Raw genomic sequence first — 23,167 nt, forward strand, 5'->3', positions numbered from 1 at the left:
GATGGATGGATGAATGGATGAATAATGGATGAACGGCATGTGCAACAGGAAACAAAGGATTGAGCTACAGAAATAAAATGTTAAATGCTTCACATCATAAAGGGGGGAATTTTTATTTCTCACCTCAGCTAATAGAAAACGTTTTAATAATCTTGTCTTTTCTTTCTTTCATTTTTCTTAATTTTTTTTCATCATTGCATCATGCAATCAGATTAGATCAGAATATAGACGTGGCTCTCAAATGATGGGGCCGATATTGTAGCAATAATATTTGTGTGTTTGTAGAGAGTTGTTGAACTGTGTGTCATTTTACATGTGCCAAGTCCTATTTTGTGAATGTGTACAGGGATCTGGAAATGTGTATTCAGAATCTATGTGCGCACATTCAGTATTATACATGTGTAAAAATATCGGATGAGATTTGCAACTGTATTTAGATCTGCTCACAAGTAGACAAATCTGCCGATGTTTCATGCTCATGCAAGAGCAGCAGGCGCTTGAGGAGAAGAGCTGAACCTTGAGCACAAGAAATCTGTCCAAGCAACAAAGTATCTGAGTGCAGGTGCACAGTTTGAGTACAAGCAGAACAAATCCAAGCACAGCAGGGGCTATTTGAGTGCAAGTGCAGGGTTTTGAGTGAAAGCATTACAAAATCTGAACACGAAATCAATACAGACCTGCTCACAAACTGAAAGACCACACCTTAGAATCGAGATAAGAACAAAATCCATATATTGGCCCCAAACAGTATGCTAATGTGATCCTAACATTTTTTCTTCTCTTTTCCTCAGATGAAAGAGACAGAGTGCAGAAGAAGACATTTACAAAATGGATAAATCAGCATCTACTGAAGGTAAGACCCGATGTGTGCTCTTTGTGTGTCCCATCTGCTATCATCCAAAATATAGAAATTATATGTATGAATTGTCATGTAAAAATCTGCATGCTATGACTTTTTAAAACTAAGCCTATATGAATTAATATAGAGATGAAACCAACATTATTGTTAAAATTCCATTATTCTGTCCCCAGTCGGCAAACAAGTTTCCCTCTAGCATAAACAATCCACCTGGAAGTATTGGCAGAAATAACAATTACCCCTCTCCGTGTTAGGTCCCAACACGCTAACATTCCTCCCCAGAAATTATTAAAGCTTGTTACAAGTCACTTAGTCTGACATGTGCTGCTTCACTGCACATGTCCTGTTTTCTTGATTCAGGTATTTGTATCTCTCACTGTGAGAAAATGGAAAGATGAACTTGCTTTAAGGAATTTATTGAAACACTTAAACAGACAGACAAGTATCAGCATGTCTCTAATACGCCTTTGTAAAAATAAATGAATCACTTACCAGGGATCATAGTGTTGGTGCAGCAGGAATACACTGATCTCTGCTGTCAGTAAAACCCATGTATGTGAGGCATGAGCGTGTACTTCTGTGATTTATATCAAGGGGACATACTGATGTCGATGTATTAGTTGATGCCCTGAGTCTTGCATCTATGCTGGCTTGTCAGACTGAACAGCAGCAGCAATGTGACCAAGCTATGATTTTAAACCAAAGTAGCTCTTCAAAATAAAAAGGCTTGATGCTGCTCATTTTGTCAGGTCACTGCTCATTGCTATTTATAGTCAATAAATGGAAATTTGGTTGTTTTTGTCTCGTTGTTTTTAAAAAGTATTTGATTCTTGCAAATGTGTACCCAAATAAAAAGTACACACTTCACTAAGAAAGACATAACTTTCATGTCATATTAAAATATATACAAGGTAGGAAATCCATCAGACAATAATGGTATGATTTGAAAAATGGACATCAGCTCTGCTTGTGTTTTGAGTTCAATGATGACACTGTTCGTCAGTCCACCACTTACAGTGCAGACTGAAATATCTCAACAGCCCTAAGTTTAAGGGTCTCTATCTGTTAGGTCAGTTTTTACAGATGCCTGTTAGTCTCCCATGGATCAGATTTTTTTGCATAAGAAAGAAGTGAATAACATTGTAAGTCAGTTCTGAAAATGACACATGCAATGAAGCTGGAGACATGAGCATGTGTTTAGAAACCAAAGGCTCTATATTTTGAACATGTTGAACCTGTTGAACATTTGAACTTTTTATTACATGTTAGATAGTCAGGTTTTGACTGTTTGCCTCGTTGTTAGGCAACAGCTGGCCACACGCTTGGCCCTTGAGAAATCAGGGGTGCTGAGTAATAGTTGGGGATCTGCTTGATCCAATATCATAAGGGTGCAGGTCTATTTTGGCTCCACAGCTGTGGCTGCTATCTGGGATTACAGCGTTGAAAGCCCTGTGTGAAAGCAGGTCAGCGGGCAGCAGGCAGAAGGGTGACTTTAGAGGCCCGGTATTTAGGACAGGAAGGAGAGATGGGCCTGCTGGACCGACTAGAGTTGTGAAGTGCCTCCCTCAAGAGCTTAGAAAAGGTGTCAGAAAGATATGCTGATATTCAGAGGGTTTTATAATGAATGCGTTTCAGAAAGCGGGACATTCCTTGTATAATCCTCAAAAATATGTTCTTCAGAAAATGAGACTCTGGTGGTTCAATCACTCAAGATGATGATTTGTCACTCCGTTTATACAAACGATTGAAAAAGCTTGGCAGGGAACCTCCATTAGCAAATACAAGTACATAATTACACAGTAAATACAGCCAACAGTGATAATTAGATAAATTCAGTAATAATAAAATACAAATAAAATGTGTATTTACATATTAATCTGTAATAATAGAATAAGAATAAAAGAAGAATTCTTTGTACAGAGAGAGTGTAGCAGATATGTGATCTAGGGATGCCTGAATACCTTGTGCTATAATAATGTGCTCAGAGATTTCAAAACATTCAATTACATTTTCACTTAAATTGTATTTGTATTGTACCATATCAGATTATACATTATCTCAAGGCACTTTATATGTCAGTGTTGGGTACATTAACAACTTATTAAGAATATGATGTTTGCAGTCATATTCTTAATAAGTCACACTTTGCTCTCTCACCCATTCGTGTAGGTACGGAAACATATAAATGACCTGTACGAAGACTTGAGAGATGGACATAACCTGATCTCACTGCTGGAGGTTCTGTCTGGAGACACATTGGTGAGTTAAAACGTGTTTGTTATATTATCTTCATGTTCATGGTCAGACTTACATTTGTTTTTTATAGGAAACAACATCTCATAACAAACTAGCTTTGTCATAAAATCTCTAAAGATGTTTTGGTAAAAGTAGAATATGGCAGATCTATAAATATTTAATTCAGAGAGATATGAAAACACTGAACATTCAGATTGTCATGAAACAGAGAGCTGTTACTGTATCTGTCAGATTTTTACATAATGAATGAACTGACCCTCCCCCATCTGGCTGATGGAGGGAAGGGGGAATCCTGGGATTTCATGGTTTAAGGCGTGTCAAATTCAGCTTTCACCAAAACCCACTCATATAAAGTCTCTTTTTATGAAATGTATGCAGGTTTCAAAACTCAAAAATGATCTGTTTTATCTGTTTTTTCATCTTCCTTGTCAATTGTGGGAAATCTGTGAAACTAGATGATATGCTCATCACAGGAGTTTTGCCGTGCCATTACTAGATGTCAGCGATATGAAATAAGTTGGGGTAGTTATTCCTTTTTTTTTGGATTATCCTGTACATACAGCCAGAGAAGTGGCTCACGGGGCACAGGAGAAACAGTGGTGCTCATTGTCAACAAGATCTCAACACATGGGGAGAAAATTAACAAGTGGTAAAAGTATTCCACTGTAGAAATGTGTTTAATATTGATGTTATCTGGGCAGTTATTCAAACAGCTGTCAGTAGTATCCCTGTGGGTTCTCTGCTGGTTCTGACCTCAGGACCCTCAGAAGACTAACATTGCAGCACTTGTGCATAAACAGTTGTGTCAGCTCTCACTGGACAAACAGTTACTGCCCCTGACGCACAGCCAGCATCGTAGTTTGATCCTATAAAATCATAATTGCATTGCAGTAATATTCCAGCCACAAGCAGGGAGCTTCATTGTTACAGTGATTAAAGCTCGGCTGGAGTGAACGCGGGACTGGTTGTTTAACCAATTTCCGCCGTGGAAATGTAACGTGATATGGAAACCTTTCACAAATATTCAAATTTTTTTTCAGCTTGGTTTATTACCTTATTATGTGTTAATCCAGGGGGCGCTGTAGAGAGCTTTCCATTTGTTATTCAGCTTAAAATATTAGAATATTTCTTAAAAAATACGGATTTTGGAAAGATAACATCCACCAAATCATGTTTTATTTTAACCAAAAGTAGGAAAAACGCGCATGATTTTTAAACAATCTTTAAAAGGTAATGTTATTATAGTTGTATGAGGCCTGTTTATCTTTATTGATATGATCATTGGGTGTGTTATCCCTCAATTATAGAGCTCACAGCTGCACAGTGAATGTAGCTGTAGTGTGTTGGCCTAAAACAGATGATACCACAGTTCATGTTGCTCAGCAGGCTGTTTACAGTATTATTTATCTCTCTGTAAACATGTCCTTCTTTCATGTATATTGAGGTATATTTACAGTATGTAGATAAAGCCCATGTGAAGTCCTGTGCTACATTATGTTATCTCCTTCACTATACACAGTAGGGTAAATGCATGTATCCCTGTACGAGGAGCCCCCTCAGTTACTCCCTCTCCGTGTGACTAACTTTCATCTTCTAAGTATCTGTGTATTTTCTGTTTACATCCTCTTCTCTTCTCCACCCTTTCACTGTTTCCTGTCCATTGTCTGACCTCCTTTGATTTGGCCGCTGTCTGTGTGTGTGTGTCCATGTCCTCCTTTTTTCTTCCCCCATGTGTTGCCTTTTCGGGCGATAAGCCGAGGGAGCGCGATGTTCTGAAGACATTGCGGTTGGTGAGTGGGACAGAAGCATGTGCGGTTGAGCAGCATGGAGACACGGTGGATGATGATGATGATAAGGGGGTACGTGTGGCTCGCCCCCCCTCCACCTCCTTGTAACCGACTAACTCAGAGCGTGCTGTGGCCACTCGTCACAAGTGTAGAAACAATCCCACTGGATGATTTGTCCCTTTCTCACATGATTGACTTAGTAGATATCTTTTTCCAATTGTGATGACATTGTGATTTCTATGGAGCATCATGATTCATGCTACGTCCTCTGATCAGGAAATTATGTCAGAATCTTTGTTTTCATGACCAGATGATTCTGATGATGCAGAGAATCGTGCACATGATCCAAGCTGCCTGCTCGAGTTTTCTTTTCGATGTATGTGGGATGAATTACAAGAGATTTGGCACAATGGCCTTGCAGAAGCATCAAAAGGAATCAATACATTTTAAAGGACATTTTGTATTATCTTCATATCCATCTCAGTAGCTCTCTGCATCATTGAACCGTACAATCAAAGCTCTCCAAACCTACGTGAGCATCATCTGCTGCTTTTATAGTATTAGGCTGCTTTGAAGACTCAAGGTGGCTTCATAATGAGATTCACTGAATAATAGAGGTGGGTTTTATTAAGTGTTGTTGCTACTAAGATGAGCAGGATTCTTCATTATCCTCCCACCCTTAGCTGCTAATGCTGCTGCATCCTGGCTTGAGTGCATTTTCCATTTCATAACCTCATGTCGTGGCCCCTGAATATTCACGTGGATTTGCCACTAGACATGACATAGTTTGACTTTTTTTGACTATACTCTTTACAGCACGATGAACTGAATGGAATCATATTTTAATCGCACCTCTGGCTGCAGAGTGGGTGATTGAGCCGATTAGGTTATTTAATCTGTTAAAGCATGTTCTGAGTAGAATTGTGAAGGTGGAAATGGTGGAAAATGTTCGAGGATGGTGCTGTACATGCACAGTATGCACAGATTTTGGGTGGACTTTCAGGAATGGTTACTCTTGTTGTGGATAGAGGCTTTTTTGTGTGTGTGTGTGTGTGTGTGATAACCTCACCAGATCAGCGGGTAAGAACCTAGAAGCATGTCCTTTGTCCTCTCTGCTTTTAATCACTCTATTCATTTTTGCTTTGATTCAGAGAAGAACCTGATTACCATACACTGTTCTTTCTCCTTTCTATGTCCACAGCCTCGGGAGAGAGGGAGGATGCGCTTCCACAGACTCCAGAATGTTCAAATAGCACTGGATTACTTAAAGAGGCGGCAGGTGAGAATTCGTCCCAATGATCACAAACCCTAGTGGTGGCACACTTTGTTATCTCTGCAAAGAAGGTTATGTTATTGCTGGTTGTCTTGTTTGTTTGCAGGATTACACAGAAGGGTGGGGCATGAGTCAAAAAAAAGAAATGATTAGCTAATGGAGCAAATTCAATTAAGAGGGCGAATTAATGGATTTATTTACACTTTCTTTAACATCATGTGATAAGGTGTTATTTGACAGTTTTGTAACAGTTACCACCGGGTCCCATTATGAAACCACAATTAAATTGACTACATCCACTAGATTTTGTGGGATCTGCATAAAATTGTAAACACTGGTAAATATCAGTCCCCTAAACATATCTGTTGATGTTGTTTCATCAAGGCCTATGAATTATTCTCTGAGAAATTGACAAATTTAATTGATTTCTTTCCTGACCCATACTGCATCATTCTACTATGTTTCCTGTTACTTTGTCAAATATTTTTTACGTAATCTTGCTAACTAATAGAAAAACCACAAACGCTGACGAAAACATAACCTCCTAGGTGGAGGTAACAAAAAAAACAAACATGTGTAGCGTGCTAATACCCATGAACAGATGAAATGATATGCTGATTCTGATAATGTTTTGGATTTTGTGAATCAAAACACATACAGTATTTTTAAGGGGCGATCTTTATTCAGGTACTTTACAGTATCAAATATGTGTTTAATATGAGCAGTTTGCAGAAAATGTCTGTGTACTTATATATTTCTGTATATTTCAATACGGTGATAAAGTGGCCAATCAGCCTTGCTGGCGATATGTGTTCCTCGAGCGCCTTGCGAGTTTCCAGACTGTGATCATTGTCATTAACCATTCAAAGCTTAGACTGGAAATCAGCCTGCTGTCAGTAATGCAATAGACAAAACACAAATTTTACCTTCTACTTTGACAGTTTCCAGCGTCTCACGTTGTTCCATTCAGTTCATTTCCCACACAATCGTAATGGCAGCATTTAAGGATTGGCGACTGACCACGAATCCCATCAGTGGGGTTTCCAAAAGCGTTGATTAACCTCCCCTCCCCCCGCCACTGTCAGAACGCCACGAAGAACACAGCTTGGCTGAGCCACAGCCAGATGTGACGTAAGGCTCGAGACAAAGGGTTCACACATGGTCAACAAATGAGTTGTTCTGTTGTCTTTAGTCACAACAGAAACAGACATACTTCCACACGTCCACTGTAGAAAGACATGTATAATCTCACCCTGCAGCTGATTGATCACATCTATTAAAGATCATTAGCTGAAATCAGAGGAATGAAGGAATCAGTTTATTTTCAATCTATTTTCTGTTTCATATTTTATTTGAAGGATGTTATTTAATTTTTCTCTCTGATATGTGGTAGAGGAAGAAGTCCTGTAAGGTTCATACCATTGAATTAGTAGCAAATGTCCATCCCCTCTCACTCGCCTCAGTGTGAAAACCATAACAGTTCTCTGTCACATAATATATTGCCTATTGTGCCACCTTGTGGTGGGCTTTAGACAATAGGCATATGATGCAACATGAGCACCATACTGTTAACAGTCATTTATTGTTTTATGCACCACAAAAACGTGATAGTAAATAGCATTATTTTGAAACTGGTGCAGGTTTTGTACACATTTCGAGATATTGTAAATAAACACTGGTTAATCACATTTTTTTCTGTCATCAGGTCAAACTCGTAAACATCAGGAATGATGACATCACAGACGGTAACCCGAAACTGACGCTGGGGCTGATCTGGACCATAATTCTGCACTTTCAGGTCAGTGTTGTCAACGTATGTCTTGGAAACTGTAATGGTTTTAACAGCCAAATAATTAAGATGGTCTATGAACCAGAAAGTGGACTATTACCTATAACCTAAATTCATTTGTGACACATGTTACTGATGAAGGTTTTGAGAGTTTTTACATGTGTTTGTAGGCAACAGAAAAACATCTGAGTTGCCTGTTATTGACATCATGACATTTCAAACAGCCCCCAAATTGATGCTTTTAAAACTGAGGCCCCGCCCATAAAATGATTGTTTCTACTTTTGACCACAAGGTGTCAAGGCTGTGCAGTGCACATCATGCTGAATGCTGTAATAGCTCTTACTCATTGGGGATTATAGTGATGTGAGGCCAGTGTTTATCTGACTTACTTTACATCATGTTTGATTGAGCTCAAGCTGTAACTTGAGGCAGCCCCTAGTAGCTCGGTATTCACAAAGAAACATACTGATCTTTATGTAATTCATTATTTTCTTTAGACTATTTATCCACAGTTTTTTATTACGGTAGAAAAAATAGTTCCTGTTTGGATAGGGTGATGTTGTGTCCTCTTGGCTCCAGGTTTTTATTAGTCTCTTAATCTGCTCACAAACTGTTCTCTCTGGGAGCACTTATTGCTGGACTGACACCGATCCAGTCAGGTGGGTTAGTCTGTGTGTGCACGTCAGGAGTATCCAGTCCTCCACCAAAGTTCAGTATCTACCCAAAATCCAATAAAGTGCAGATGTTCCAAACTACTTCTCCCTCTCTGTCCGTCTTGCATTGAATTATTGATATCTTTGGCACAAGCCTCGTGGCACAGTATTTAAAAGGAATATTGCAAAACAACTCTGAATGAAATTGTAAATGGTTAGTATTTGTATTTTGGAACAAGCAGGCATCTGTCTGAGAAATGTTAGTTAATATAGATTTGCTTGGACGCTGACAGGTAGCATCAGTGCTAAAAACAACACCTGCTGCATTCAGTCTCACGCAAGCCCCCAAGCTTTTCCTCCTGCAGCAACAGGCCTGTTTCCTCTTGATTTAGTAGCAGGACACTTCAGGAGAAATCGTTGCGCTTCAGTCACCGTGCACACGCTTGGCGTTATCGCAGCACGGCTGACAGCAGACTGACATGTATGAGCAGAACAGTGTTTTTAAAAATGTACGTGCAGCTTTATCCAACTAGTTTGGCCTAAGTGTCTGGATGAGTTCCAGTCTTGTTCTGAGGACACATGCTTTTCTTATTTCCGCAGGCAAATATTTTTCATATTAACTCATATAAATGAGCTCTGGCAGGATGAGTGAGCTGTTCCTGGAAGCTGGTTTACTGTGGAGGGTTTGCATTTCAGATGCTGTCCATTGTTTGGTAGAACGCTTGTGTAACAGGGTTGATTTCACGGCACAAAGCTGCCTCCACTGACCACGCTGCATTCAGGGACGTGGTCTCCAAAACACTGGATTTCCGTGTTTTCGTCAGCTGTTGACCCTGCACTGCTATCAGGTGTATCTCTGCTTGTTTATTTTGCCCTGATTGACTGCAACTGTCCCCGTGTGCACTTTCTCATCGTCTGTCATTTACTCAAACACACGTCCATGGTTCACTCGTGTTCATCAGGTCATCAGAATCGGGTTTTATTACCAAATAGGTTTACACATACAAGGAATTTGCTGTGGTTTGTTCGAGCTGAGCATAAGAAGAAAAATATATAAAACTAAACTAAAAGATATGTACAATATAAACATTAGATAAGGGTGTTTGCATAGTATTACCGTTATTGGCCATTGAGGGTTCACATTTCCCAGTCACAGTAGGGTTTGTAACGTTCACACAGTGTAGTGATGGGGGAGGCCAGCAGCAGTCGGGGTAAAAACTTTTATTTGTGGCGCGAAGTTTTGTGTTTTTTTGTGTTGAAAAATATCGTCATAACTAATGCTGTAAATCATATTGACTGTTAAAAGACACAGTTTTAGTATAACATGTACTAACACTAACTTGTAGCCTACTGCAGTAAGACCAGTGTTTGATAGTTTGACCATACGCTGGTCATAAATAGCAGCAGGAGTTTGAACTGTGGCTGTCAGGTGACTTTGACATTCAGGGAAACTTCCTTGACTTTGTAATATTGTCAGCCCACGGTGATACAGTTATTTTTAGTTGAGCTGTGTGGTGGCATTATACACATGCACTTTTTCCCATTCTGCTTTTTCCTCTCTATGATTTAATAGATTCATTAGGCCCATGCTGCAGTTTGTCAGGCAGTGGTAGCCTGTATTTGTTGATGGTGATGGCTTTCACAGGGTGACTCACTTCCTAGCCCGAGTCGGAGCATTTGCCCCCTTGTGAACTGCGGCGGTGGTGATCTGCTCAGATAATAGCGTTTGTTTAAACCATTGGAACTCGGGCCCTGCCATTGTGTGCGGATTGATTAATGGACATAGTGGGAGCACTTTGTTGTCCAGCGCAGCTTTGCCCCCTGCTCCTGCCGCTCTAGTTGACCCGCGCCGTTCTGTTTGTCAAAGCCCTCTTCACACCAGGACTCTGTCTGGCCCATGGTGCCAAAGTTGCTGAGCCAAAACTTCTCACTGCATAATAGGTGGTCATGTCCTCCCGCAACCCTCTCCCTCATCACAGACACAAATATTAGGAAACCTAAGGGGCGGCTGTGACGGGCACGTTTACTGTGTAGACAAAGCTGACTAACCAGCCCGGAACAGGTCTGTCCACAAGTCATTCTGGCTCTCAGCTGAGGGCTGCGAGCACGTGGGGCCACGTCTGTGTGTGCATTTATGGTGTTTGTGCTGGATTAGCCAAGCCAGGGAAATGTTTCAAAGGTCAGAAAGGATTCCAGTGTCAGAGGAGAGTCATGAGAGAGAGAGAGAGAGAGAGAGAGCGAGCAAGACGTGCAGTGAGAGAGGGCGAGAGACAGAGAGAGGCTGACCGGTTCTCAGCTGTGAGTGTGTGGGAGTCAACGAGAGGAAAAAGCCAACTCTGCTGTGGGTGAGGCGAAAGTTTATGTCTGGCTGCCGGGCTGTTTGTCACCTCTGATCGTCGCCCTGGAGCACTGCGTGAAAATGACTCCCTGTCAGCCGGATTGTGACTCTTCAGATCTAACGGCCCTCACTGGATACTTTGCCTGAAAGCAGCTTTGACACTGTCGATGGGGGAGAGACTCTGTGCCCGTCAGGCATGGGAAACGTCTGTGGCTGTGTTCGAGGCCCAAAAGAAGAATGCTATGTCGACCCAAAGAAAGCTCCGCTGAACCTTGAGCCCAAAGAGCGCAAGGGTCGCCGCTATTTCCAAAGGAAGAAGAGGAAATCTGGGGACTTTCAGCCTGCTGGACCTCTCAGGGCTGCTGGAAGTGAAGCCGTTACAAGTAGTGAAGCCGTCTGTGGCAGTGCAGAGCTTCAGAATGGCCCAGACGGGAGCACAGAGGATAATCTGGTTAAATCCCCAGAGGTGGAGGAAGATCTCTCCAGGCAGGGCAGCATCAGCAAAGGTGTCTTTGTTGGAGAGGTACCGGTTTTAATCCTCAGAGATTCCGGGGATCAACCTCTCGGGAAGAAGTTGGCGTACAGGTTTGGAAGGTTTTCCTCCGAGCAGCTGGACGTCGAAGAAAAGCTCCGTTGTATTAACACAGCGTCCAGAGGCGTCTCGGCTAAGGATGGTCTGCTTGTGAAGAAGCTGCTGCAGCGCCAGTTGAGGAGGGCTGTGAGCTTCGGGGCAGTGGAGCACACGCTGCGAACTCTGAGGGGTAATGACAGACCCGGGAGTGAGGAGGCGTTTGCCAAGATTATATGGGGCTCTCAGGCTCACAGGAGGAGGAGACGGAGGGCCAACACCTGCTCTGGTCTCCCGGCTCCTGCCAAACCCATTCCCACCCAACAGGTAAACTGAGAAGGTGTCATTGACAGCAATTACTCGTCTGATTCATGATACAGTAATAACAGGTTTGATTGGTGTATTATGTAATTTGAACACCGTTTTAAATCATGGGAGTAAATCACCACTGTGAAAATATATACGTTAAAATAAAGGAGCTGTTTATTTTATCAAACAAAATAACTCATTACATAATTTTACACCCTGTTTGGTCCATAATTTGTATAGCTGAGCGTCACGTAATCATTGTGGTGTTTTTCTGTCTGTGATCACACATGTACACACAATCATTTATTTTTAAATATAGTTACACCACAGGTATCACCTGTAGAGTATTGTTACTATAGGACTCTACCTGAAACTAACATTGAAATATTTCTGCTGCTCATAAGTAAAGACAGTTACAAGATGACTTCAGCATTTGACCAAATAAACTTTTATTCATATATACATGGAAAGGTGAAGAATAAGTTATTTTAATTTTACTTAAGCAATAATTGACAAACATCAGAGACAAAGTTAGGGCTTACTGTAAGAGCTGTCAGTTTTGGTTTTGGTTTTGTTGTGTACATTCAGAACACAACTGGCTTGTATTACAATAAATAATATACAATATTTATATAATAATTATAATATTAATTAGGGCGGTGAGGGGGTGCGTTGGTTAGCTCTGTTGCCTGTTCTACTCTGGCTTCCTTCCACAATGCAAACACATGCATATTGAGGTTAGGATGATTTACCATGTGTGTGAATATGGATGTTTGTCTTGTGTGTCGACCCTGGCGACCTCTCCAGGGAGTAGCCCACCTCTCACCTAATGGTCAAAAGCTCCAGCTGTGATTGGCTCCAGCTCCCCCACATGAGCCAAAAGGATAAGCCGATGATGGATGCATGAATGGGTGAATAGTGATCTCACTAAGGCTGGTTATGTTTGGTATTTATCTTTACTTGTTATGCACGAATGGCTGCTGGACTTTGTTTGAAAGACATTCTCAAAATTAGCTGATGATAAAACATTTGCTGGTCTTTTCCAGAGGACATGATTGTGGATTTAATGTATGTTCTGAAATCATCAGGTTGATAATTACAAATATATTTAGGCAGTGAATTAACAGGAAACTGTGGATTAATTTTCTTAGCATGAGAAACTCCTAATGTTTGTGGATCTATGATGGCTCTTGTATCTTTTTTTAAAATTGTGGTGTGGTTTGGAAACCTCGGTCTGTCCGGACAAAGCAGAAAGTGTATTTATTAAGCTTCAGCTCTTTTATGCTCAGTGCGCTGTAGGAAGCTTGAGACCTCACCGGCCTGTCCACTCCATCCCTGGTTAAGGAAGTCTGACTTAGCTCCGGAGTTGCTATGTTCTGGATCCAGTTGGGCTAAAAGGATTAAATCAATGCTGTTTATTTGGGTTTAGATCATTTAAACTGTCAAGCTGCTCTTAACTGGACTATGGAAATGTTGTCTATGTTGTTGTGGAAGAATGTTTTCTTCAGGATGTTGTATTTTGTGTCTGAGGTGTGTGTTGTAGAGCTCTGAAGATTAGTCGATAAGTTGAGTTGACAGATGTTTTTTTTTGCAAGACAGTTGCCAAATAGTTACAGATATCACCGCCTCAGATGTGATGATTTGGAGCTTTTCGTTGTTCTACCTGATAAAAAATATAATATCTGTGTGTTTTGAAATGCTGGTCGAATAACATAAGTGAACAATTTGAAAATGTCACTTTGAGCTCTGAGAAAATTCTGATGAACAAATGTAACTTTTTTGATTAATTCTGAAGAAAATTGGCAGATGAGTCAGTACTGAAAGTAATAGTTAGTTTCAACACTTATGGGTTTTCCTCATTGGTTTTATGCATCATGTTCATTTTGTAGCTGGTGCAGTTCATTTGCTGCTTTCTTTTTGTTCAAACCAAAATAGAATCAAACTTCTTAAGATGTATTACACAGCAAACAGACTTATTACTGGTTGTTTGTGTATATTAGGGAAATGAGCCCTGAATCAATGTTTAAAGAGTGTGCAGCTAAGATTTCATGAATGATCTCCAAACACAGTGTGCCAAGAATGCTGGAACGCGACCTGTTTTACGTGGCACTGTTTGTTTTACACCGTTCTACCCTACATCTGATTTCATAAGCTGTAAAGCTGTTAGGTGATTTATTACATAGCTCTATCTCGACCTCTAGCCTGCCAACATTTTCCATGTGTCAAGTACGAACAGGGCTGATCATGCATTTGATAAGGATCCTCTGATTCTTGTCAAAATACATATGTCATTATTGATTGGAAAATGTTGAGTTTTTGCATACAACTCCTGAATAATCTTAATATAAGACTAATTCATAACTGGCTTGTAGGTTCGATTTCCTTTGTCCGTGCACTATGTTCCCTCACTTGCATGTTTAACGTCGGTGCATTTTCAAAACCAATTTTCTTTTTCTACCTGGACCAGATCTCGGAGATCCATGTGACAGGGGAGTCCGAGGACATGACAGCCAAGGAGAGGCTGCTGTTCTGGTCCAGGCAGATAACTGACGGCTACGTAGGTGTACGATGCGACAACTTCACAACCTCCTGGAGGGATGGGAGGCTGTTTAACGCCATTATTCATAAATACAGGTAATATAGGTAGAACATTTGCTCGTGAATTGAATGGAATAAAAAATATTGGTGTTATTGAATCTATTCAATGATTTTATTTGAATCGTTCAGCTCTAATTCCTTGTTTTGTCAGTGTTGGGTTTTGTTAGTATCCCTTAGTATGGCTGCCTTACAATTATCTTCTTCTCTCTCTGTGTTTTTGTGTTGCAGACCAGATCTTGTCGACATGAGTCTTGTGTCGACACAAAGCAACCGCACAAATTTAGAGCAAGCATTTGGTACAGCTGAACAGCTGGGGGTTGCCAGTCTGCTGGACCCCGAGGGTGAGACTCCTACACACATTGTCATGTTCGATTTGCCTCTGAAAACCCTGCGAATCCTTTTTGACATTTTGCAATCAGAATCATTTCTCTGAGTATGGCATTTGTGTTGCATTTGTGACCTTTTGTTTTTTACCTCCCTGATCAGACGTGGATGTTCGGTGTCCCGACGAGAAGTCAGTCATCACGTACGTCTCCACGCTGTACGACTCCTTCCCCAAAGTACCCGACGGCGTGGATGGAATCAGCCCTAATGTAAGTCGATTGGTGTCGGCACACCGGTAACTCCCCCCCCGGTCAAAGTGAAAGTGCTGAAAACCTTTACTGATGATGTTGACGTTTTTGCTCCGAACAGGAAGTGGACATCAAATGGGTGGAGTACCAGAACATGATCAAATACCTCAGCCAGTGGATCAAACACAATGTGGCAATAATGGCCGACAGATCATTTCCCAACAACCCTGCGGAACTCAAGGTACCACACCCCTGCACATAAATATCACTTTGTAGATCTTAGTCATCATTATTAGCTGTTAATTTTATTAACTGGAACTGTAAGCTGGAATTAAGTGTTCTTTTAGAACTGGCATATAATGTGAGAGAGAGGTGAAGGATAATTACCTTCTTCAAATAGTCTTATATATATATATATATATCTGCTGTGACTGAGACTTGAAGTTATATTGATGGATATGAGAGAGCAGCCGCAGCATCCATTTGCTGCAAGACGGAGATAAACTCTGTCAGTAGAGGCACTTATGTTCAGTAAGAATAAAAGACAGAGCATGTACAAATATTTAGAGATTCCTCCTGGTTTATGTTTATTCTAATGCTAATTTTCAGTGTAACCTCTGCTTTCTTTCACAGGCACTTTACACACAGTATCTGCAGTTTAAAGAACACGAAATCCCAGTGAAAGAGAACGACAAGACAAAAATCAAAAACTTCTACCAAATGCTGGAGGTATGCAAATGCTAAAAAAAAAGACAGAGCTTGTTGCTTCGATTCTGTGTCCCCTTGCACGTTGTAATAATTTGTGTTTGTGGTGATTCTGCCAGATGTGGATCGAGTTTGGACGCATCCAGTTACCCCCGGGGCATCATCCCAACGATGTGGAGAAGGAATGGGGTAAACTGATCGTTGCCATGCTGGAAAGGGAGAAGAGCCTGAGGCCTGAGGTGGAGAGGTATGAAGAGCCACTGAGCATATTAACGCTTTATCTGGCCCGGGCCGTCATGATTTAATTCAAAGTACTAATTATCTTTTTAAATGGGGCACCTATTAGGTTTTTCCATATTTTCCATCACACATCATTTTACAAAGTCAAATGCTGTGTAATGGAAACCGTCCGAAGAGGCTGGATGTGAGAACACAAATGTCTGAGTCAGCTGCTCAAGACATTTTCTTGAATTTTTCTTGCCAGCCTACTAGTTAGATGACTGGAAAGTGCCTCAGTAAGCCCATGAGAGCATACAGCAGGAACTTGCCAAAAGGGGAGTGAGTGGGTGTTATCTAACACCAAACAGACCCAAAACTGGAAAATTACATATATCATAGGAAAAAAGAGAAGCCAGACACGTAGAAGACGCTGACTAAGGACGACAAGATTCGAGAGCTTTTGGTTAGAAGGGCTGACGCTGGCGTCGATGTGCTGTAAACACTGAGCTTTATATGTCAGGTCCTGCCTCCTGGATGTGCGACCCAGGTGCCATCCCTCACCTGAATGTTCTGGAGAAACACATCTGGCCCCGACAATCTCCCGCTGTGTTCGTTCCAATGCAAACTCCAGAAAATGTTCAGGCCCAATGTCTGAAAAGAGTCTAGTTTATAGGCATTTAATTTACTCCGGCTTACAAATCTGTATATTATGTTCCGTTTCTCAGGTTTTGTTATCGGTTACTTCACTTTATAGTCAGAACTCCCACACTGATTGGAGGATGAGGTGGTGCTCACAACTGGTGCATGTGCTGCCCCTCCGCAGCCAATGAAAAGAAAGTGGGCCTTTAGGGGGCGTGAGCTTATATTGACTGTTTCAGACATCCCTTCGTCCTACTGTTCTTGGTTATTTGTCTTCTAGGAGTCACTATTGAACTGACACTATTTTATTAGAACTGAAATGGTGTTTCATTTGACCAAATGTTTATGTTTGAGGCCACACACTTGGAACTGAACCATGAAATATGTGGATAGTGTGCTGCAATCGCAGGGAGAGTTATTTAGATAAAAGAGCAAAGATGCTGCATGGGTCAGCAGAACACTCTCCAAGGCTGGGAAGCACAGGTGTCGAATTGCAGGTTCAACAAAGTCTCTTGTGAATCCAGTTGCTGGAGGATCATGTTAATGTCAGAGAGTGAATTTCCTTATTAAAGCAGAAAGCCCCTCGCTGAGCCGCCTCGCCCTGTGATGTGGTTTATATCAACATTTTTATGAGGTGTTATACTCTTTGCTTTCTGTATTTGATTTACTGCAGCCAAAGATCACACTCTGCTTATGATAAGGTTGAATTTGTTCCTGCTGTTGTCATGGATGGTTTGCAAAACTGAAACCGACAGGAATCAAACAAATCTCTAATGATGAAATAATCATTTATCATTTAAAGAGGTGTTTTTACGTTCTGCAGCTCAGGGAAGAATCCATGATTCATTTATTTTCTGGCTACTTTGAAAACACAGAAACATGAAAAGCTGGATTTTATGTCGCGGCTTGAGTTAAGGTGTTTTCTGATATTTAATACCATGACGGCTTTTTAATGGCAAGTTCAGTCAAGTGTTTGAACTTGGCTTTCTGTTTCCATCAGTGTTTGTTTGCAGAGTAGATCTTATTTCCAAAGAAACTCAACTGTCATCAGGTGCATTTGGAAATTCTCTGTCAACGATACTATGCCTCTCTTCCCCTGACCTCACGGTCTATAACCACTTTAGATTTAGTACATCAATATTGGGTGTGGTTGAAAACTGGCAGAAAAGCAATTGCAGCAGTTGAATACAATCCCAGTTCTTCTGCAGGTGAGGCTGTGTCTCAACCTGCTGTGTGGATTTTATCCCCCTAAGGGTGGCATTTTATTCCAGGCTGGGATTCGTTTCACATGCCGCTCACCTGGCCGCGACGCTATAAATATGAGAAAGTTGAAAGTTGTTCTGTCAGTTGCGAGTGCTCGTGTTAAAAAGCTGGGTTCGAGGCTGGGGTCCGTACAGAGGGACGGTGCGGGTGGGACACAGCGAATCACTGATGAAGTAAGATGGCCTATTTGAGTGGGATCCACTCTGTTAGCAACAGCAGCTTCACCAGCTATGGCTCCGGTGACAGTGTTTACACTGAACCTTTACAAATCAACAGCTCAGTTTTTCTCAATAACAACATCAACTTTGGATCCAGGTGAGGCTTCCAGTGCGTGAGTTTGACTTTTGTGAAGCTTTTTTATCTTTTGTTTTCATCAATCATTTTGTTTGTTTTAGGCTTGAGATGCTGCAGCAGATTGCCAACAAAGTCCAGCGGGACTGCGTTAACGGGGAGGACAAGCTGGGGTTGGCACAAGCAACCCTGCAGTCTGTAAGTAACCTGCAAGCTCTGTTTGACTTTATATCTACAAATCATGAAAAAATACTGAGCCCACGTTACTTCTCTTTTCTTTTTGTCTTTGCTTAGGATGCAAAACGTCTTGAGTCTGGAATCCAGTTCCTCCACGAATCAGAGATCGCTGGCTACTTGTTGGAGTGTGAGAATATCCTCCGACAACAAGTGGTGGACATCCAGCTTCTCCTGGATGGCAATTTCCCCTTTGCAGATCAACTAGTCCAGAGGTACAAAGTAGATCCCCCTGTATAATAACGCACAGGAACTTCTTAAACATTTAGACGACTAATTGAATCAATCCTTATTTTAAAACAGGGTTTCAAAACTTCGTGACGACCTCCTAACCCTGAGAGCCGAGTGTTCGTCGGTGTACAGCAAAGGCCGCACCCTGACGACAGAGCAAACCAAAATGATGATCTCGGGCATCACGCAAAGCCTGAACTCTGGCTTCTCTCAGAGCATCGGCACAAACCTGACACCAGCCCTTACTCCTGCACTCACCCCGGGGGGATACGGTACTCCCGGGTCCATGTTCACCTCTAGCCTTACACCGTGCCTGACCCCTGCCTTGACCCCTGCTTTGACCCCCGGCATGCAAACTCCTTCAGTCCAGAGCTACATGGGGAGTGGCGGCGGTGGCGGCATGGATCCCGGCAGTCTCAGGCATTTGAAACACATGCAGATCCGCAAGCCTTTACAGAAGTCCTCACTGGCCGACCCCAGCATGACAGAGGAGGAGGTCAACATGAAATATGTCCAGGACCTCCTGATCTGGGTGGAAGAGATGCAGGTGAGTGGTTCACATCAGATTTTTGTTATGTACTGTTGAGATGCTGGGTATTTGATTTTTCTTTTCCTTTCTTTCTTTTTTCTTTTTAAAGGTGCAGCTGGACCGTTCCGAGTGGGGATCCGATTTGCCAAGTGTGGAAACACACTTAGGGAACCACAAAAGTGTACATGGAGCCATTGAAGAATTTCAAATGAGTCTCAAAGAGGCCAAACTGAGTGAAGTAAGGATTCTGGAGTTTCTATATTTCTTCAAATTGATGTAGAGACATAAATAATAGTAATAACGACAACATAATCTGTGATCTAAATAATAATGTCAATGTTGATTTAGTTAAATCAGTTTCTTCAGAGAAAACTAAAAGAAACCAAACGTATTTTTTTTTTTAACAATATATTTATTGAGTTTTACATATAAGAAACATACATTCAAACATTTATAAACATTCAAACGTTTATGAACACCCCCAACCCACAATCAAACACTCAGGGTAAGGAAAAAAAGGCAGAAATTAAAAAAACTTAAATGAGATTAAATAAAATAATAATAAAAATATAATAATAAATGGAAGTAAATAAAGACAGAAATATACAAATACAAATAAATAAAATAAAATTCCAATCAATCAAATCAAAAGCCTAGATAAAATAACGTTCTCTTATTCATAATATTAGTTGGATACTATTAATATTCATCCCATTAGGTGCTGCTATTTTATTCTGTTTCACTCATTAATTTCCACTTGGTCGCTTTCCAAAAATTGACCAAACGTATTTTTATTTTCTCAGATTCAGATGACCCTTCCCCTGAAGCTAAGCTATTCAGACAAATTGAACAAACTCGAAAGGCAGTATGAGAGGCTATTGGTAAGTTATCCGCTGAGCTCAACAGACATAATCTAAATCCTGCAGCGCTGTGTAAATTCTATAATTACTGTGCCGTTTGTAGACTGAATTTATGGAGTGTTTGTTTCAGAGCTGTTCGAGAGAGCGGCAAAGCCACCTGGAGAACCTGCTGGACTTCGTGTCGCAGGCCACTCAGGAGCTCATCTGGCTGAACGAGAAGGAGGAGGAGGAGGTCGCCTTCGACTGGAGCGATCACACCGGCAACATCTCCAAGAAAAGAGACTACCACGCCGTAAGCCCTTTAATGTGTATTTTAATATCAACAGTCTTTTAATCAACAGTAATCTGTTAAATCCTCCTGGCAGACAGAGCAACAAGGACCTGTTCAGACAGCTGTGTTGGTTGCTAAGCTGAATGATTAACTTCATACTGAGCAGTGTGGGGCAGGTCATGATAATATGTGATTGGGTGGAGTGATGGCTGAAGACACTCAGCTTACTGTCTTCGTTCAGGATCTGATGAGAGAACTGGAGGACAAGGAGGAGGTGATCAAGTCCGTGCAGGACAAGGCAGAGCGCCTGATGTTCAAGAACCACCCAGCTAAGATAACCATTGAGGTAAGCCGCTGTTTGTTGTCTCTCTGCGGTCAGCATGACAATTAGATTCAAAATGTTGGACCGGGTACAGTGTCTCCACCCTGCGTACAGCCGCCCCTGTGATTAAAAGATTGCAAAGTCCTGTTTCAGCTCGTCATTTTCCAGCAATTACACCTGGACTCATGTTTGTGTTGGTCTTCTTCCAGGCGTACAGAGCTGCCATGCAGACACAGTGGAGCTGGATCCTGCAGCTCTGCTCCTGTGTAGAGCGGCATCTCAAGGAGAATGCTGTTTATTTCGAGGTGAGCTGCTGCGATTTTATTATATATTTATTTGTGTCAATGCAGAAATGTATTCAGTAAACACAACTAATCTGTCATTATTTCCCCCCCCCTCCCTATGCAGTATTTCAGTGATGCCAAAGAGTCCCTTGACTACCTTAAGAACCTGCAAGACGCCATTCAACGGAGGTACAGCTGTGATCGGACAAGCAGCCTGCACAGACTGGAGGACCTCATTCAGGAGTCCATGGTAAACTGATGAAAAGAGAATGAAGTGTGCTCGTGCAGCATGGGGGAGGTTAATAAAGGAAAGAAACACACTGTGTTGATATTGTGTGTTTGCAGGATGAGAAAGAGCAGCTCCTTCAGTACCGCAGCACTGTAGCCGGTTTAGTGGGCAGGGCCAAAAACATCGTGCAGCTCAGACCCAGGAACCCAGGGAGCCCCGTGAGATCCTCCATCCCCGTCAGAGCCATCTGTGATTATCGTCAAATAGAGGTAAATCACTAATCTTATTTCATTTGAAAGTTTCCTTACAAGATCTAAGCTGTGTCTGCATCACAACTCTTTCAGATTACCATTTACAAAGACGACGAGTGTGTGTTGGCCAACAACTCTCACCGGGCCAAGTGGAAGGTCATCAACCCGGCAGGGAATGAGGCCATGGTGCCCTCCGTTTGTTTCACTGTGCCTCCGCCCAACAGAGAGGCTGTGGATATGGCGACTAGGTGAGATGTCAAAGGCAAACTGAACTCATCAGTCAAATGTTCTGGCGATGAGAAAATTATTCACGCTGCTTTTGTTTTATCCTGCAGAACTGAGCAGTTATTCCAGAATGTCCTGGCGCTGTGGCACCACTCCCACATCAACATGAAGAGTGTGGTGTCGTGGCATTATCTCATGTCTGATATAAGAGCCATCCGCAACTGGAACGTGTCCTCGGTACGTTTGACTTATTCTTAATCATGATCATTTATGATAATCAGACTCATTTTTCATTGTCATTCCAAGAGAAATGCAACGTATAGGTGTCTTATTTCCACTTGTATCTCTCCGACTAATTCAGATAAAGACCATGCTACCAGGGGAGCATCAGCAGGTCTTGAGCAACCTGCAGTCCCACTTCGACGAGTTCCTGGAAGACAGCGAGGAGTCCGAGGTCTTCACGGTGGCAGACTGCTCCCAGCTAGAGAGAGAAGTCGCCGCCTGCAAGGAGTACTACCAGGATCTGCTCCGATCCGCAGAGAGAGGCAAGGCTCCGATCCCCTTCCTGTGCCTCCCAACTACGAGCTGCTGATGCATATTGAACACAACGCCCGTGGGAAACACACGGCTCTTTAAGCCTTTTAAGCCCCAAGTCAATACCTTTTAGTTTTATGTAATTTTTTTTTTTTTTTGCTGAACTAAAAGGAATTTCCTAAGAGATTATGCTGTGAAGCAAAGCAAACACTTGGAAGTTGTTAATGGATTTCAAATAGATTTTAAAAATACAGAATTCATGTTATATGGTGATGTTATATAGATATGTGTAGAATGAGAGAGATATGATCAATTAAAAGCAAGCCCCACCCATTTTAGAACGTCCTCATCTTATGAAGTCTACTTTCCTAATGTGTGTATGACCTCATCTTGGCCGTGTAGAAAGTGCCAGTGACTCAGTCTTATTGCAACAGCTCTTACTTGGCCTTATATGGTGATAATGACGCCACCTAGAGGTGAAGTTGGGTTACTGTCAGTTAATGTGTGAGTGTATGCAGGATTAAGGCAATCGTTTTGTCCATTGCATATAAAGTCGTTTTTCAGAAAATATAATAAATTCGTATTTTCACTGTTTTGATTGCAAACATACATTGATTTCTGTAACAGAGGAACACGAGGAGTCGGTGTACAACAATTACATCTCAGAAATCCGCAACTTCCGCATGCACCTGGAGGCCCACGAAGAACACCTCATCCGGCAAATCCGCACGCCCCTGGAGAGGGACGACCTGGAGCAGAGTCTCCAGCGCATCACGGAGCACGAGGTACACATCTGAGTATCTGTCATCATTTCTGAAAAGATAAAGAACTTTGAGGTGTTGTTTTCTCAATCATGCTTTTTCTACACGCCACTCTCCAGAGGAAAACGACGGAGCTGAATAAACTAAAGGACGACCTCGATGTCATGAAGGAGAAGTGCGAGTTCTTCCTCAGGCAGGCTGCAGGTTCTCCGTCTGTGCCGACGCTTTCCTCTGAGCTCACGGTCCTCGTTCAGAACATGAGCCAGGTGTACTCCATGTCCTCCATTTATATGGACAAGTAAGACTTCCCCGTTTA

At 41.8% G+C, this 23,167-nt stretch overlaps 1 protein-coding gene across 2 annotated transcripts in view; it reads left to right on the top strand.

Moving 5' to 3' along the window:
* The window catches only part of dst (dystonin), a 105,585-nt gene that overhangs the window by 19,115 nt on the left and 63,303 nt on the right, over positions 1-23,167 (top strand). For both annotated transcript variants that reach the window (XM_053435913.1, XM_053435914.1), the window contains 25 exons: positions 792-853; positions 3,029-3,118; positions 6,104-6,181; positions 7,881-7,973; positions 14,301-14,467; positions 14,660-14,772; positions 14,918-15,024; positions 15,125-15,244; positions 15,637-15,732; positions 15,828-15,955; positions 18,225-18,318; positions 18,415-18,569; positions 18,658-19,132; positions 19,224-19,352; positions 19,918-19,995; positions 20,105-20,266; positions 20,487-20,591; positions 20,777-20,872; positions 20,976-21,101; positions 21,197-21,349; positions 21,425-21,579; positions 21,667-21,793; positions 21,918-22,101; positions 22,718-22,875; positions 22,971-23,149. In XM_053435913.1, coding sequence (XP_053291888.1) covers positions 792-853; positions 3,029-3,118; positions 6,104-6,181; positions 7,881-7,973; positions 14,301-14,467; positions 14,660-14,772; positions 14,918-15,024; positions 15,125-15,244; positions 15,637-15,732; positions 15,828-15,955; positions 18,225-18,318; positions 18,415-18,569; positions 18,658-19,132; positions 19,224-19,352; positions 19,918-19,995; positions 20,105-20,266; positions 20,487-20,591; positions 20,777-20,872; positions 20,976-21,101; positions 21,197-21,349; positions 21,425-21,579; positions 21,667-21,793; positions 21,918-22,101; positions 22,718-22,875; positions 22,971-23,149 — 3,430 coding nt within the window. The remainder of the gene's footprint in view (positions 1-791; positions 854-3,028; positions 3,119-6,103; positions 6,182-7,880; positions 7,974-14,300; positions 14,468-14,659; positions 14,773-14,917; positions 15,025-15,124; positions 15,245-15,636; positions 15,733-15,827; positions 15,956-18,224; positions 18,319-18,414; positions 18,570-18,657; positions 19,133-19,223; positions 19,353-19,917; positions 19,996-20,104; positions 20,267-20,486; positions 20,592-20,776; positions 20,873-20,975; positions 21,102-21,196; positions 21,350-21,424; positions 21,580-21,666; positions 21,794-21,917; positions 22,102-22,717; positions 22,876-22,970; positions 23,150-23,167) is intronic.

This window comes from Pleuronectes platessa, chromosome 12, assembly GCF_947347685.1.
Source record: "Pleuronectes platessa chromosome 12, fPlePla1.1, whole genome shotgun sequence".
In the NCBI taxonomy this organism is placed as follows: domain Eukaryota; kingdom Metazoa; phylum Chordata; class Actinopteri; order Pleuronectiformes; family Pleuronectidae; genus Pleuronectes; species Pleuronectes platessa.